Source organism: Schistocerca gregaria, chromosome 1, assembly GCF_023897955.1.
Source record: "Schistocerca gregaria isolate iqSchGreg1 chromosome 1, iqSchGreg1.2, whole genome shotgun sequence".
Classification (NCBI taxonomy): Eukaryota; Metazoa; Arthropoda; class Insecta; order Orthoptera; family Acrididae; genus Schistocerca; species Schistocerca gregaria.
In genome coordinates, this window is record NC_064920.1 from 497,675,337 (window position 1) to 497,691,015 (window position 15,679).

Genomic DNA, 15,679 nt, shown 5'->3' on the forward strand with positions numbered 1-15,679 from the left:
GCTGAGATTGTATTAACAAAGTCAAAGATTATAATTTGTACTCGGACTCGGATGTCATTTGAGAAGTAAAGGAAAGCATCCCGATTGTGTTTCTGCTCAATTGGCGGTATGTTTATATTTTGTGTTCTGCGGTACGTAGGATATAGGTGTTTTTGTTCCCTATACGAAAAGCTTTCTGTCCTCTTCAGATGGTGGAAGAAAATGGTAACGTTGTTGGAAAACCATCCACAGAAGTACCAAGGAAAAGTAAATGTTTCATTTGCGATGTGATTATTTCTGATGGCGGTGTCTGGTTAATGGAATTACTGTCTGTCAACGCTAATCTCCTGGAAAACATTGGCAGTCTTATGGGCGACGGTGCTTTTGTTATTGTATCATGGAATGACATTGTGTGCAACGCATGCTCTTTGTTGCTGAAGTATTTTACAAAGTTAGAAAGAGATCTTATGATTTTGAAAAAGGTTTTGCGCTATTACCTTAAGGTTAAGTACCGCTTAGAAGACGATGGGTTGGACAAGAATACTACGATTAGCCGGCAAGATATTGACTATATTGCTGAATGCTCATCCCAGGTAAAGAGATTTTGATTCTTTGAACCTTACCCATTTGCAACCTGTAATGTACTGACATAAGTTTAAGTAAGTGCTTAAAAATAAGAGAATAAATGAAAGTACTCATTTGTAATCTAATAAATGAATAAATTTATATTTTCATCTTCAAAATTTTAGTAAAAGTGCACCTTTTTTCCGTTACGTAAGAAGTAGTACCACATTTTTCTTTTGAATGGGTGTTTTTACCATGCTGGTTTCCACTATCCTTAAACTGAGGGATGTCTTTTAACTCTACGAATTCCTTTATTTTACAGAATGTTTGATCTATAAGGAACGCATTCAGTTTTCTTTTCAATATGTGTTCATTTTTTATTTGCTTGTTTATTTCGATGAAAACCAAATTGAACACTTTTATAGCTGAGTCACTAACTCCTTTGTGTACTGTCATGAGGGTTACAGTGTATAGGTGGAAAAGTTTCATCTGTCTTGTGCCATGATTCTGAATGCCACAATTCAGTTGAAGGAATTCCATGTTATTGGCTACATCTATGTGATTACTCTGCTATTCACAATTAAGTGCCTGGCAGAGGGTTCAATGAACCACCTTCAAGCTGTCTCTCTACCATTCCCCTCTCTAACGGTGTGCGCGAAAAATGAGCACTTAAATTTTTTTGTGCAAGCCCCGATTTCTCTTATTTTATCGTGATGATCATTTCTCGCTGTGTAGGTGGGTGCCAACAGAATGTTTTTGAAATCAGAGGAGAAATCTGGTGATTGAAATTTCATGAGAAGATTGCATCACAGCGAAAAATGCTTTTGTTTTCATGATTGCCACTGCAATTCACGTATCATGTCTGTGGCACTATCTCCCCTATTTCACAATAGTACATTATTAGTATTTCGACCTTTTTCGATGTCATCCATCAGTCCTACCTGGTTTGGATCCCACATCGCACAGCATTACTCCAGAAATGGACAAGCATAGTGTAAGCAGTCTCTTTAGTAGATCTGTTGCACCTTCTAAGTGTTCTGCCAATGAATCTCAGTCTTTGATTAGCTCTACCACAACATTATCTGTGTTATCGTTCCAATTTAGGTTATTTGTAATTGTAATCCCTAAGTATTTAGTTGAATATACAGCCTTTAGATTTGTGCGACTTATTGCATAGTCAAAGTTTAACAGATTTCCTTTAGTACTCCTGTAAATAACTTCACACTTTTCTTTATTCAGGGTCAGTTGCCACTTTTCACGCCACAGATATATTTAAATCATTTTGCAATTTGTTTTGGTCCTCTAATGACTTTACAAGATGGTAAATGACAGCATCATCGGCAAATAATCGAAGAGGACTACTCCGATTGTCTCCTATGTCGTTAATATAGGTCAGGAACAATAGAGGGCCTATAACACTTCCTTGGGTAACGCCCGATGTTACTTTGGTTTTGATCGATGACTTTCCGTCTATTACTACGAACTGTGACCTTTCTGACAGCAAATCGGAATCCAGTCACACAACTGAGGCGATATTCCATGTTGTTGTTGTTGTGGTCTTCAGTCCTGAAACTAGTTTGATGCTACTCTATCCTGTGCAAGCTTCTTCATCTCCCAGTACCTACTGCAACCTACATCCTTCTGAATCTGCTTAGTGTAGTCATCTCTTGGTCTCCCTCTACGATTTTTACCCTCCACACTGCCCTCCAATACCAAATTGGTGATCCCTTGATGCCTCAGAACATGTCCTACCAACCGATCACATCTTCTGGTCAAGTTGTGCCACAAACTTCTCTTCTCCCCAATCCGATTCAATACTTCCTCATTAGTTATGTGATCTACCCATCTAATCTTCAGCATTCTTCTGTAGCACCACATTTCGAAAGCTTCTATTCTCTTCTTGTCCGAACTATTTATCGTCCATGATTCACTTCCATACATGGCTACACTCCATACAGATACTTTCAGAAATGAGTTACTGACACTTAAATCTATACTTGATGTTAACAAACTTCTCTTCTTCAGAAACGCTTTCCTTGCCATTGCCAGTCTACATTTTATATCCTCTCTACTCTGACCATCATCAGTTATTTTGCTCCCCAAATAGCAAAACTCCTTTACTACTTTAAGTGTCTCACTTCCTAATCTAATTCCCTTAGCATCACCTGATTTAATTCGACTACATTCCATTATCCTCATTTTGCTTTTGTTGATGGTCATCTTATATCCTCCTTTCAAGACACTATCCATTCCGTTCAACTGCTCTTCCAAGTCCTTTGCCGTCTCTGACAGAATTACGATGTCATCGGCGAACCTCAAAGTTTTTATTTCTTCTCCATGGACTTTAATACCTACTCCGAATTTTTCTTTTGTTTCCTTCACTGCTTGCTCAATATACAGATCGAATAACATCGGGGATAGACTACTGCCCTGTGTCTCTCCCTTCCCAACCACTGCTTCCCTTTCATGTCCCTCGACTCTTATAACTGCCATCTGGTTTCTGTACAAATTGTAAATAGCCTTTCGCTCCCTGTATTTTATCCCTGCCACCTTCAGAATTTGAAAGAGAGTATTCCAGTCAACATTGTCAAAAGCTTTCTCCAAGTCTACAAATGCTAGAAACGTAGGTTTGCCCTTCCTTAATCTTTCTTCTAAGATAAGTCGTAGGGTCAGTATTGCCTCACGTGTTCAAACATTTCTACGGAATCCAAACTGATCTTCCCCGAGGTCGGCTTCTACTAGTTTTTCCATTCGTCTGTAAAGAACTCGCGTTAGTATTTTGCAGCTGTGACTTGTTAAACTGATAGTTCGGTAATTTTCACATCTGTCAACACCTGCTTTCTTTGGGATTGGAATTATTATATTCCTCTTTGAGTCTGAGGGTATTTCGCCTGTCTCATACATCTTGCTCACCAGATGGTAGAGTTTTGTCAGGACTGGCTCTCCCAAGGCCGTCAGTAGTTCCAATGGAATGTTGTCTACTCCAGGGGCCTTGTTTCGACTCAGGTCTTTCAGTGCTCTGTCAAACTCTTCAAGCAGTATCGTATCTCCCATTTCATCTACATCTACATCCTCTTCCATTTCCATAATATTGTCCTCAAGTACATCGCCCTTGTATAGACCCTCTATACACTGCTTCCACCTTTCTGCTTTCCCTTCTTTGGTTAGAACTGGGTTTCCATCTGAGCTCTTAATATTCATACAAGTGGTCCTCTTTTCTCCAAAGGTCTCTTTAATTTTCCTGTAGGCAGTATCTATCTTACCCCTAGTGAGATAAGCCTCTACATCCTTACATTTGTCCTCTAGCCATCCCTGCTTAGCCATTTTGCACTTCCTGTCGACCTCATTTTTGAGACGTTTGTATTCCTTCTTGGCTGCTTCATTTACTGCATTTTTATATTTTCTCCTTTCATCAATTAAATTCAATATTTCTTCTGTTACCCGAGGATTTCTACTAGCCCTCGTCTTTTTACCTACTTGATCCTCTGTTGCCTTCACTACTTCATCCCTCAAAGCTACCCATTCTTCTTCTATTGTATTTCTTTCCCCCATTCCTGTCAATTGCTCCCTTATGCTCTCCTTGAAACTCCGTACAACCTCTGGTTCTTTTAGTTTATCCAGGTCCCATCTCCTTAAATTCCCACCTTTTTGCAGTTTATTCAGTTTTAATCTACAGGTCATAACCAACAGATTGTGGTCAGAGTCCACATCTGCCCCTGGAAATGTCTTACAATTTAAAATCTGGTTCCTAAATCTCTGTCGTACCATTATATAATTTATCTGAAACCTGTCAGTATCTCCAGGCTTCTTCCATGTATACAGTCTTTTTTTATGATTCTTGAACAAAGTGTTACCTATGATTAAATTGTGCTCTGTGCAAAATTCTACCAGGCGGCTTCCTCTTTCATTTCTTAGCCCCAATCCATATTCACCTACTACATTTCCTTCTCTCCCGTTTCCTACTACCGAATTCCAGTCACCCATGACTATTAAATTTTCGTCACCCTTCACTATCTGAATAATTTCTTTTATTTGATCATACATTTCTTCAATTTCTTCGCCATCTGCAGAGCTAGTTGGCGTATAAACTTGTACTACTGTAGTAGGTGTGGGCTTCGTACCTATCTTGGCCACAATAATGCGTTCACTATGCTGTTTGTAGTAGCTTACCCGCATTGCTATTTTCCTATTCATTATTAAAGCTACTCCTGCATTACCCCTATTCGATTTTGTGTTTATAACCATGTAGTCACCTGACCAGAAGTCTTGTTCCTCCTGCCACCGAACTTTTTCCATGCTCCGACCCGTAGAACGCCAGTTTTCTTTCTCCTGATAACGACATCCTCTTGAGTAGTCCCCGCCCGGAGATCCGAATGGGGGACTATTTTACCTCCGGAATATTTTACCCAAGAGGATGCCATCATCATTTAATCATACAGTAAAGCTGCATGCCCTCGGGAAAGATTACGGCCGTAGTTTCCCCTTGCTTTCAGCCGTTCGCAGTACCAGCACAGCAAGGCCGTTTTGGTTAGTGTTACAAGGCCAGATCAGTCAATCATCCAGACTGTTGCCCCTGCAACTACTGAAAAGGCTGCTGCCCCTCTTCAGGAACCACACATTTGTCTGGCCTCTCAACAGATACCCCTCCGTTATGGTTGCACCTACGGTACGGCTATCTATATCGCTGAGGCAAGCAAGCCTCCCCACCAACGGCAAGGTCCATGGTTCATGGGCACACAGTTTGGTTAGAAGACACTTGTGGGGAATGGTGTCAAAAGCCTTCTGGAAATGTAAAAATATGGAATCAATTTGACATCCCCTGTCAATAGCACTCATTACCTCATGAGTATAAAGAGCTAGTTGTGTTTCGCAAGAACGATGTTTCCTGAATCCGTGCTGACTATGTGCCAATAAATCATTTTCTTTGAGATAATTCATAATGTTCGAACACAGTTTATGTTCCAAAACACTGTTTGCAAATCGACATAGGTAATATGGACCTGTAATTCAGCGGATTATTCCTATTTCCCTTTTTGGGCATTGGCGTGACTTTAGCAATTTTCCAGTCTTTAGGTATGGAACTTTCTGTGAGTGAGTGGTTGTATATAATTGCTAAATATGGAGCTATAACATCAGCATACTGTGAAAGGCATCATCTGTGAGTATATGTATACAGACTTGTAATAATAAATATGCTGAGACACTTAGAGATATTGCAAGATGTTCTGTTAGATACTCCCTATATTAACCTTAATTCTTATTTTTGAAGTTTGAAAACTTTTTCTACTCCTGCAACATTTTCCCCAAAGATTATAGCACAGGAGATTACATAACTAAAAGTTTCAAAATAAGGCATTCAGCATTGTTTCTCTGTTAGTAAACTAAGAAATGACTCAGTGCAAAGCAAGCTGAATTAAGTTTCCTGAGTTGCTGATCAGTTTGCTCATACCAGCTTTACTGATTGACTATCCAGATGCCTAAGAATTTTGTGTTTGTGATTTCATTAATTTTTCAATTTTTAATATCCATTTCAGGGAAAGGAAGTCTTCTATTTGTTACCTGAAACGGTATTGTTCTAATTTTTGAAAGATTTGCTGTGAGCAATTTGTATACATATCTGGTTAGTGATTGGGCTGCATCCTGCAATCTGAAGTTGGGCCCTTTGATCATTGTATCACCAACAAGCATTACTATTTTTGCAGTGTTTAACTGTAATCGTTAGGTCAGTAATGCAAATCAAGAACATTAGAGGCACCAGGAACAAACTCGGGGCTCTAAGTTTGCTGTTAAACTTGTCTGTATTAAGAGAGGTCTTTGAATTCTGTTGTGTAACAAAGGTTCATTAATGCTAACAATTCAATTAGGCTGTTGTTGTATTGTTTAGTTTTGTATTTATGTTGGCATTTGGTGTTCACAAAGTTGAGCTAAGTTTACATTACATGATGGGACAATTAAAAAATACCAAGGGACGTACAGTGCACGTAATTGCTGATTGCAAATCCTAACACCACATCAAGATAATTGACAACAAATAAAATTATTTATTAGTGTTAAGGGTATTACAAGTAAAAAATGTACATATCCGTAGAAATTACAAATAAAAAAAAAAATGCATGTCTGTACTTTACAAGCCGCCTTACATGTCATTTTGAATCCAGAATGGGTCTTCAAACAACAGAATTGCTAGTTGCATTGATAAGTACAGTTTTCTTTTTGAAAGTGGATTTGCTGATAGTTAACAAGTGATAAGTCTGTGTAGGACGTATTTTGTGTGTGTAAGGCACTGTAAGTCTTGTTTCAAGTAGGAACTTTTGAAACCTGAGTCATTGTCATGCTGTCTTGTACAGTTCCCACCTCAGTTATGATCCTTTTTATCTGAATCTGCTGAAATCCCAAGAAATTTGATTTTTAGTGACGAACTCTACATCTATATCTATACTCTGCAAGCCACTGTGAGGTGCATGGCAGAGAGTATGTTCCATTGCACTAGTTACTAGGGTTCCTTCCAGTCCCACTCAAAAATTGAGCATGGGAAGAATGGTTGTTTCAATGTCTCTGTGCGTGCAGTAACTAAATCCTATCCTTACAGTCCCCATGTGAGCAATACGTGGGAGATTGTAGTATATTCCTAGAGTCATCATCTGAAACCACCTCTTGAAATTCTGTTAATAGACTTTCACTGTTAATAGACTTACGTCTCTCTTCAAAGAATCTTCCAGTTCAGTTCATTTGCAGTATCTCTGTGACTCTCAAAATTTTGCATTTTTGAACATTTGAAGCAAGTTACTAGTCTTCGCTCCACTGTGAAATCTTATCAAGATCGAACTGAATATTTATGCAGCTACTTTTGGATAGTACTTCATTAGTAGACCCAGAAGAAGGCCACTGCAATCATGGCCGAAATGTCAGTTTTTCTCCATCAGCAGTAGTTTCATACATTATGACGCATTTTAATACCCACAAAACTTTTATGTCGACTGAATCTGGCCACAGAAGCCTATGCGTTTATACTTCATTATAGATAACTGCAGAAAGCCTGATTTTACTATTGATATTGTCTGTCAGGTCATTAATGTACAACCTGAACAAAAATGGTCCAGCATCCTTCCCTGGGGCATGCCCAAAGTTATTTCTACATCTGATGACTCTCCATGCAAGGTAACATGCTGTGTCCTCCCTACCAAAAAGTCCTCAGCCCAGTCACAAATTTCACTTGATACCTCATATGAGTGTACTTTTGACACTAAGCATAGGAGTGGTACTGAGTCAAATGCTTTCCGTGGAGAGGGGGGATGTAATATGCATCTACCTGATTGGCATGATCCAAAGCTTTCAGTATGTCATCTGAGAAAAGTGCAAGATGGGTTTCACCTGATTGGTGTTTTTGAATTCCATGCTCGTTGAGTAGGTCATTCTGTTCAGGATGCCGTATTTTGTTAGCACTCAGAATGCATTCTAAGATTCTATAATAAATCAATGTCAAGGATGTTGGACGGTAACTTTATGGATCACTTCTACTACCCTTCTTGTAGAAGGGTGTGAACTGTGCCATTTGCCAAGAACTGGGCATGGTTTTTTGTTCAAGGGATCTACGGTACATTGTGGTTAGACGAGGGGTTAACTCAGCTGCAGATTCAGTATAGAATCTGACAGGGATTCCATTGGAGCCTGTAGCTTTGTTTGGTTTTAACAATTTCAGCTGTTTCTCAACACCATTAACACTAATATTTATTTATTTCATTCATCTTGTCAGTATTAAATTGGGGCAATTCACAGGCATTTTCCTTTCTAAAGGAACATTGGAAAACAGAGTTAAACATTTCACCTTTTGCATTGCTACCCTAAATTTCAATTACTGTCTAATTTGCTGAGGGCTAGACACTATCTATAGTGCCACAAAAAGCCTTTACATTTGACGGGAATTTCTTTGGGTTTAGTGAATAATCACACAATAATATTCTGCTTCGGTAGTCATTGGAAGCATACCCAGAAAACTTTTATGTCGACTGAATTGAGCTATTGTTCTCTTGACAGCCTCATGTGTTTCATTCGGCATCTTTCTATCTACAGTCCTACGCTTTGATTTACACTTATTATGCAGTAATCTCTGTTTCTTTAGAAGTTTCTTTACAATGCTGCATACTGTGGAGTGACCCTCCCAATGTGAACTGTTCTACTGGGGCAGGCCGCTGTGGCCGAGCGGTTCTAGGCGCTTCAGTCCAGAACCGTGCACCTGCCATGGTCACAGTTTCGAATCCTGCCTCAGGCATGGACGTGTGTGACATCCTTAGGTTAGTTAGGTTAGAGTTGTTCTAAGTCTAGAGGACTGATGACCTCAGATGTTAAGTCCCTTAGTGCTTAGAGCCATTTTTGTTCTGCTGGGTACATATTTATTCAGTGCATGATCAGCTATTCTTTTAAACTTGAGATATAGTTTGTCTACAGTCATTGTTCCCACAATCATGTCATGGTCACTGATATCAGTTTTGATGTAGACATCCTCAAAGAGGTCAAGTCTGTCTGTGTCCATTAGGTCTAATATATTTCCATCACAAGTGGTGTTCCTTTCTATCTGTTCTACATAGTTTTCAGGAAAGGCATGCAGTAATGTTTCACATGATGTCATATCATGCCTGCCACTAATAACACTGTAACTAATTGTTGGATGATTGAAGTCTCCATCAGTGATTATGGTTTGAATGTGGACCTTGCATGCAAGTGAAATGAGGTTTTCTCTAAAGTTTTCAGTTACATCAGGAGATGAGTCTGGTGGGCACTAGAAACATCCAACTATTATTTTTATGCCAACCTCTGATACGGAGTTGTGCCCAAATAATTACCCATGCAGCTTCAATTTCTATGTCAGTGGATTTGAGTTTCTTCTCTATTGCGACAAATACACCACCTGCAAACCGGTATGGTAGACATATGAAGCAGCAGTTGGAGTTTTCAAAGTTCGCAGTTGAAATAAATTATGTTTTATCTTTGAAAAACTGGTTTTGTTTATCAAAATTATTTTGTAGATGGATGAGCACTAGATTTTGTCGGATTGTTATGAGATTACATCCATAATCACTTTTCAAAGCCAGGATAAGAAGCATTCATCTGAAATAAAACATGTAGAAAACTAAGGACAACTAAAACAAGTAGAAAGGTATATATATGTTCACTAAACTAGATAAAGAAATAGTTAGTGTCACATCTCAGTGAATAACTTGAAACTTTCATCACAGGGCAGGAGCATGTACAGGAACTCTTGCTCAACTGCAAAAGAATATATAATTGATCATGTACTGGAAAAATATGTACCCAGTAGAACAGTTCATAATGGGAGGGAACCTTCATGGTATACATTCGATAACAGCATAATAGATGTAAAACAAAGTGTGGGGCTATAGATAGAGAGATGCTGAATGAAATGTGTTTGGCTGTTAAGAGAGCAATGCGTGATGCCTTCAGTAACTACCATAGCAGAATATTGTCAAGTGATCTTTCACAGAACCCAAAGAAATTCTGGTAAATGTAAAAGCTGTTAGTGGCACCAAAGTTAGTGTCCAGTCCCCAGCAAATGAGACAGAACTGAAATTGAGGGTAGCAAAGCTAAAGCTGAAATGCTTAACTCTGTTTTCAAATGTTCCTTTACAGAGGAAAACATAGGAGACCTGCCCCAGTTTAATCCTTATACCATTGAAAAGATGAATGAAATAGGTATTGGCGTCAGTGGTGTTGAGAAACAGCTGAAATCATTAAAATTGAACAAAGCTTCAGGCCCCGATGGAATTCCTGTTAGATACTTTACTGAATTTGCAGCTGAGTTAGCCCCTCTTCTAACCTATAATCAATCGTACATCTGTGAAACAAAAATCTGTGCCCAGTTCTTGGAAAAAAGCACAATTCACACCAGTCTACAAGAAGGCTAGTGGAAATTATTCGCAAAACTACTCTCCAGTATCCTTGACATTGATTTGCTGTAGAATCTTAGAACATCATCTGAGCTCAAACATAATGAAGTATGTTGAAAATAATGACCTCCTAACTGCCGACCAGTATGGACTCCGGAAACATCAATCATGTGAAATGCAACTCAGCTTTTTCATAGGACATACTGAAAGCTTTGGATCAAGGCAGTCATGGAGATAAAGTATTTTTTGATCGCTGAAAAGCATTTGACTCAAAGCTGCACCAACGCCTACTGTCAAAAGTAAATTTATATGGAGTGTCAGTGAAATTTGTGACTGGACTGAGAACTTTTTGGTAGGGAGGAGGCAGTATGTTATGTTGGGTGGATACTCATTGTCAAAAAAGAAGTAACTTTGGGTGTGCCCCAGGGAAGTTTGTTGCAACTCTTGCTGTTCAGGCTGCATCTTAATTAATAACCTTGTGACAATATTAATAGTTTTTGCAGAAGATGGAGTTATCTATAATGAAGTACTGTCTGAAAGAAGCTGCATAAATACTCAGTCGGATCTTGATAAGATTTCAAAGCGCTACAAAGATTGGCAATTTGTTTCAAATGTTCAGAAATGTAGTATTGTGCTGTTTGCAAAATGAAAAAAAGCATGTTATGTTGTATGATTATAATATCAGTGAGTCATTGTTAGCATCGGTTGACTCATACAAATACCTGGGTGTAACCCTTTGTAGGGATATGAAGTGGATTGGTCACATTGGCTCAGTTGTTGGTAAAGCAGATGGTAGACGTCAGTTTATTGGTAGAATACTGGAGAAGTGCAATCAGTCTACAAAGGTGATTGCTTACAAGTCACTCGTGCGACCAGTTCTAAAATATTGCTCAAGTGTGTGAGACCAGTACCAAATAGGACTAACGGGGGATATTGAACATATATAGAGAAGGGCAGTGTGAGTGGTCACAGTTTTGTTTGATCCATGGGAGAGTGTCACAGTGATAGTAAAGGGACAAAATGAGCAATCCACCGTTCTCAACAGTACCAAAGGCTATGTTTTCATCCCTTCATAACAAATTCATAAATTGTCTAGGGGGTGAGATTCATCTTAATCTCCAAAATGAGTTCATGGCATGTGGAATATTCCCACTCTAAAAAGTAGCTGTACTCTCTAAACTTCCTGGTGAACAGGATACGGAAGAAAAAAAGGAAGCTGTAGCTGAATCTCTGGTTTCTTATTTAAAGTCTCTATATAAAAAGAAAAAAACCAATACCCCCTTTCAAATACATAAGGAAAGAAAATTGACATAACCCCCTGGTAAAGCTGTTTTAGCTGTTCATGCATTGAACTTTGGCCCCAAATCACTGAAAAGGTCATCAAATGAAAATATGTCTGCACTACGTAAGAAGTTCATATTGTCTGCAGGTACAAATGATACAAACGATCCTCAGACTAATTGTTCCAAGTCATCCACAGCTAATGAAGAACTCTTGAAAGTCCAAGATAATCTCTTCCAAAAGTGTAATAATTCTTCATCAGAAGATGAGCTTGGTGTAATGAAACTGCCAGAGACTCTGGAGACTGATGAAAGTGATTTTGATGCTTCAGACTCACTAAGTGTGAGTGTCAAAATCTTTTTCCAAATGACTTTTTTATTGTGAAAGTAGTTGGAGGGGGGGAGGGGGGAAGCAGACTTTTCACTATGTTTATATTAATCAAAAAATTGCAACAAAGGAAAAGGTAGGCTAAGTGATGGTGCTTCACACCACTGACTCAATGAAAACTACATAGGTTTCAAAAGAACTTGATATGTTCACTGCCCCATTCTGAGATGTGATTGGCAAGCTGTCTCCACTAGAGTTACAGGCTGATGGGTGTAGAATTTAGTATAAATTTCTAGGGCGCATTTTCGTAATAGAAGTTTAATGTTTTTTGTCAGTATAAGTTTTTTGTAAAGTGTTTAAGTAATGGATTGGTAATTATATTCATAGAATTGCATGTTTCTCTGATATCCAGCTTCACTACGCTAACATTTATCCCAGGACTATTCTGAATGTGTTAATAGCAAAACAAATTTGAGGGCTCAGTGTAGCCCATGTCACATGGTAACATTGATCCCTTTCAGTTAATATTTTGTCTAACTTACAAAAAATATTACATACACAGTACACTATGGGTTCTTATCTAGAAATAATGCATGATAATAAAAATCACCATAAATAGGAATTGATGTGTGCAAGAAATAGTCTACAAAAACATAAAAAGGGTTAAATCTTACCAAGGATGACAGTATTATATTTTGGACCATCTGAATCATATTACAGATTTTTAGTCCAAAAAGTGATAGTGTTTTTATTTTTTCTGGTCTACATTTGTAACTATAAATAATTAAATACAGTGTCATTTTAAAGAACCTAATACTCCATGACATATACCATTATTTACAATCATATTAAAAACAAAGATTCCAAGACTTACCAAGCGGGAAAGCGCCGGCAGACAGGCACATGAACAAAACACACAAACACACACACAGAATTACGAGCTTTCGCAACTGGCAGTTGCTTCGTCAGGAAAGAGGGAAGGAGAGGGAAAAATGAAAGGATGTGGGTTTTAAGGGAGAGGGTAAGGAGTCATTCCAATCCCGGGAGCGGAAAGACTTCCCTTAGGGGAAAAAAAGGACAGGTGTACACTCGCACACACACACACACACACACACACACACACACACACACACACATATCCATCCGCACATACTCTTTTTCTTTGAAGAACACAAACGGATTTTCTGATTTTATATCATATTTAGGGCACTATACTGTACACTTTTTGTTGGCTGTTTTACTTAAAGATAAAATGTAGCAGTGGGAATTGTTGGGCGTGTGTAACAGTTAGATGTTTAAAGTGTTTTCAAAATAATCTGAAACTATTTTCTTATGTGAGTAATGTACTGTTTCAATGCTTCCACCAGTGCACAACACACTTCAGAATGTTGCAACTGATAGCTGGCTTTGAAATTTTGAACAGTTGCAGAAGCTGATATGAGCTCACTGAATAAAAATTTTCTGGACATGTGACTGTGTTATTCCATTGTGGCATAGACAATGTTTTCAGCCACTGCAAGCAGCCTACATCCTCCAGAGGAAATCACTAGCAGCAAGCAGCAGTTACTGAAACATTCATCTGTATAACAACGTGGTCCCATACTTGAAGTTGGTTTACTTAGAATGATGATGGCCACAGAGGCCTATGTTTGTGTAGGAGACTTCTACTACTAAAATGTGAAGAGTTCCTGAAATTGCTTTCCAAAAGTGCTGCATCTTTCATTACAGTGTTCAGAAATATTTTATTTATTATTCAAATTTTTTGCATTATTTATGAAATGAGAACAGTCATTAGTCGTGTTTCAGCTGACCACTGCAGCCACCTTCATATCAAACACTCAACATTAAAAAATCTCATGATACTGAATCCATGCATTATGAAATAATACCTTACTCCTATACAGAGGACAATAGAGCCTGATTTTTCCTTGATAGTAGTAATGGAATGGAGTTATACACAGCCTTACGTAGGCAACTGATCAGCTATTTGAATGAGAAATTGCAACCTAACATTGGAAAAGCTGACGTTAAAGACTAACAAAGTAATGTTCTGACTAGTTGCTATACTGAAGTCGAGATCATGTAATAAGCAGATGGTCGACACAATATTGGTTGGTATGACATAGCTCCTTGGGTCCTTCGGGGACTTTAGTTTGTAATTGAATTATAAGGCAACCATCGGGAACTCCCTCCTTCCCCCCTCCCCTCCTCTGCCCCACCCCCACCCCCAAAATCACCTAAAAGAAATTACACATGACCTAGTTGCCATGTAGTTTACCTGAAAGGTGCTTTGGTTTTAGATTGTGCAATGAAAAATGGATATGCACTATCGATAGTCAACAAAGCCAAACGATAGATTTAAAGTGTCTAAATATCCAACCCACTATCAGCTATGACCTGTCTATATTTTATTCAGTTCAGTTCGGAGTTGCAATATTTCAGTGTTACGCAAGACAGCAGAGTGGTGAGTATCATTACAAATAACATTAAATTTAAATCGGTACATAAAAATACATTTGGATTTACCAGTGCCACCCAAAAAACCCATTGATAAACGAAAATATCTCCTTAATGTTGATAGTTCCATTTCTTTAAACAAATTTGCTGAATATTCTATCATTAGTAGCGCAAATGCCAAAATATCGCCAATCTGGCCACCTGGGCTGTACTCAGTTATGAAAACCAGTTCCATTACGGAACAATGGAGAGCAGTTTGTGGAGAACAGAAAGGGTGTGTGATGGCGACACATTCTTTATATTGTTCGCTGCTTGCAGTCATCTGAGCCAACTGTGCCTTGCATTCCCACAACCCCCACACCTCTCTTTCGTACAAAATGTATTTACGCTCTTGTAATATTATAACAGCTGAAGACAGCAATTCCATGCAAAATTACATCTTAACATATACGTGCATTCATGCACCATGCATACACAATTAAAGGAAACACATGCAATTTCAGACTACCATCTTTTTTGCGATGCATTTTGCTTTATTTTAAAACAATATACAACAATCAGTTTTTCTTAAATCTGCTCTGACTGGAATGGCTCTGCAAGTTGAGCTGCTGAGCTAGCAACCCCTTAATTTCAGAGACGAGGTGGTTTGAGTCCACGTGCCAGCAACCTTGAAAATGGTTTTTTGTGGTTTCCCATTTTCAAATTAGGCAAATGCTGAGGTTGGCTCCTTAGTTTATACTGCAGTCAATTCCATCCAAATATGTTTCTTTCCTGATAGATTCCAGTACCCGTGAAGATGCAGCCCCCCTGCTTAAATAAAAAGAGCTGAATAAAACGCAGAGTTCAGTCATATGTTGATTGATATTGACACCCTAGATCATTCACAAATTAGTGTTGTATGGTTTATAAAAATAGTGCAGTGAAACCTCACATAGCAAGTGTAATTCATTCCAGAATCTTTCTTGTAGTGTGAAACAATTTATCCTATATAAATTAATGTAAAATACAATAATGTGTTTAGTGGAGAAAAAGTACTAAAAGCTTTATCTTATTCATGCCATTTATTCAAAGAAAATTATGTGTGTCTTATTATGTGCTTCAAACTCATTTTTTCTATGAAGCTGTCTATAGTCATTTGTTTATGCTGATACTACAACACTGGCAAAAAT

The 15,679-nt window shown here is 38.3% G+C and overlaps 1 protein-coding gene across 1 annotated transcript in view; it reads left to right on the forward strand.

The window, feature by feature from the left end:
- The window catches only part of LOC126355181 (uncharacterized), a 131,402-nt gene that overhangs the window by 88,425 nt on the left and 27,298 nt on the right, over positions 1-15,679 (forward strand). The window contains exons 10-11 of the mRNA XM_050005438.1: positions 40-106; positions 189-572. Coding sequence (XP_049861395.1) covers positions 40-106; positions 189-572 — 451 coding nt within the window. The remainder of the gene's footprint in view (positions 1-39; positions 107-188; positions 573-15,679) is intronic.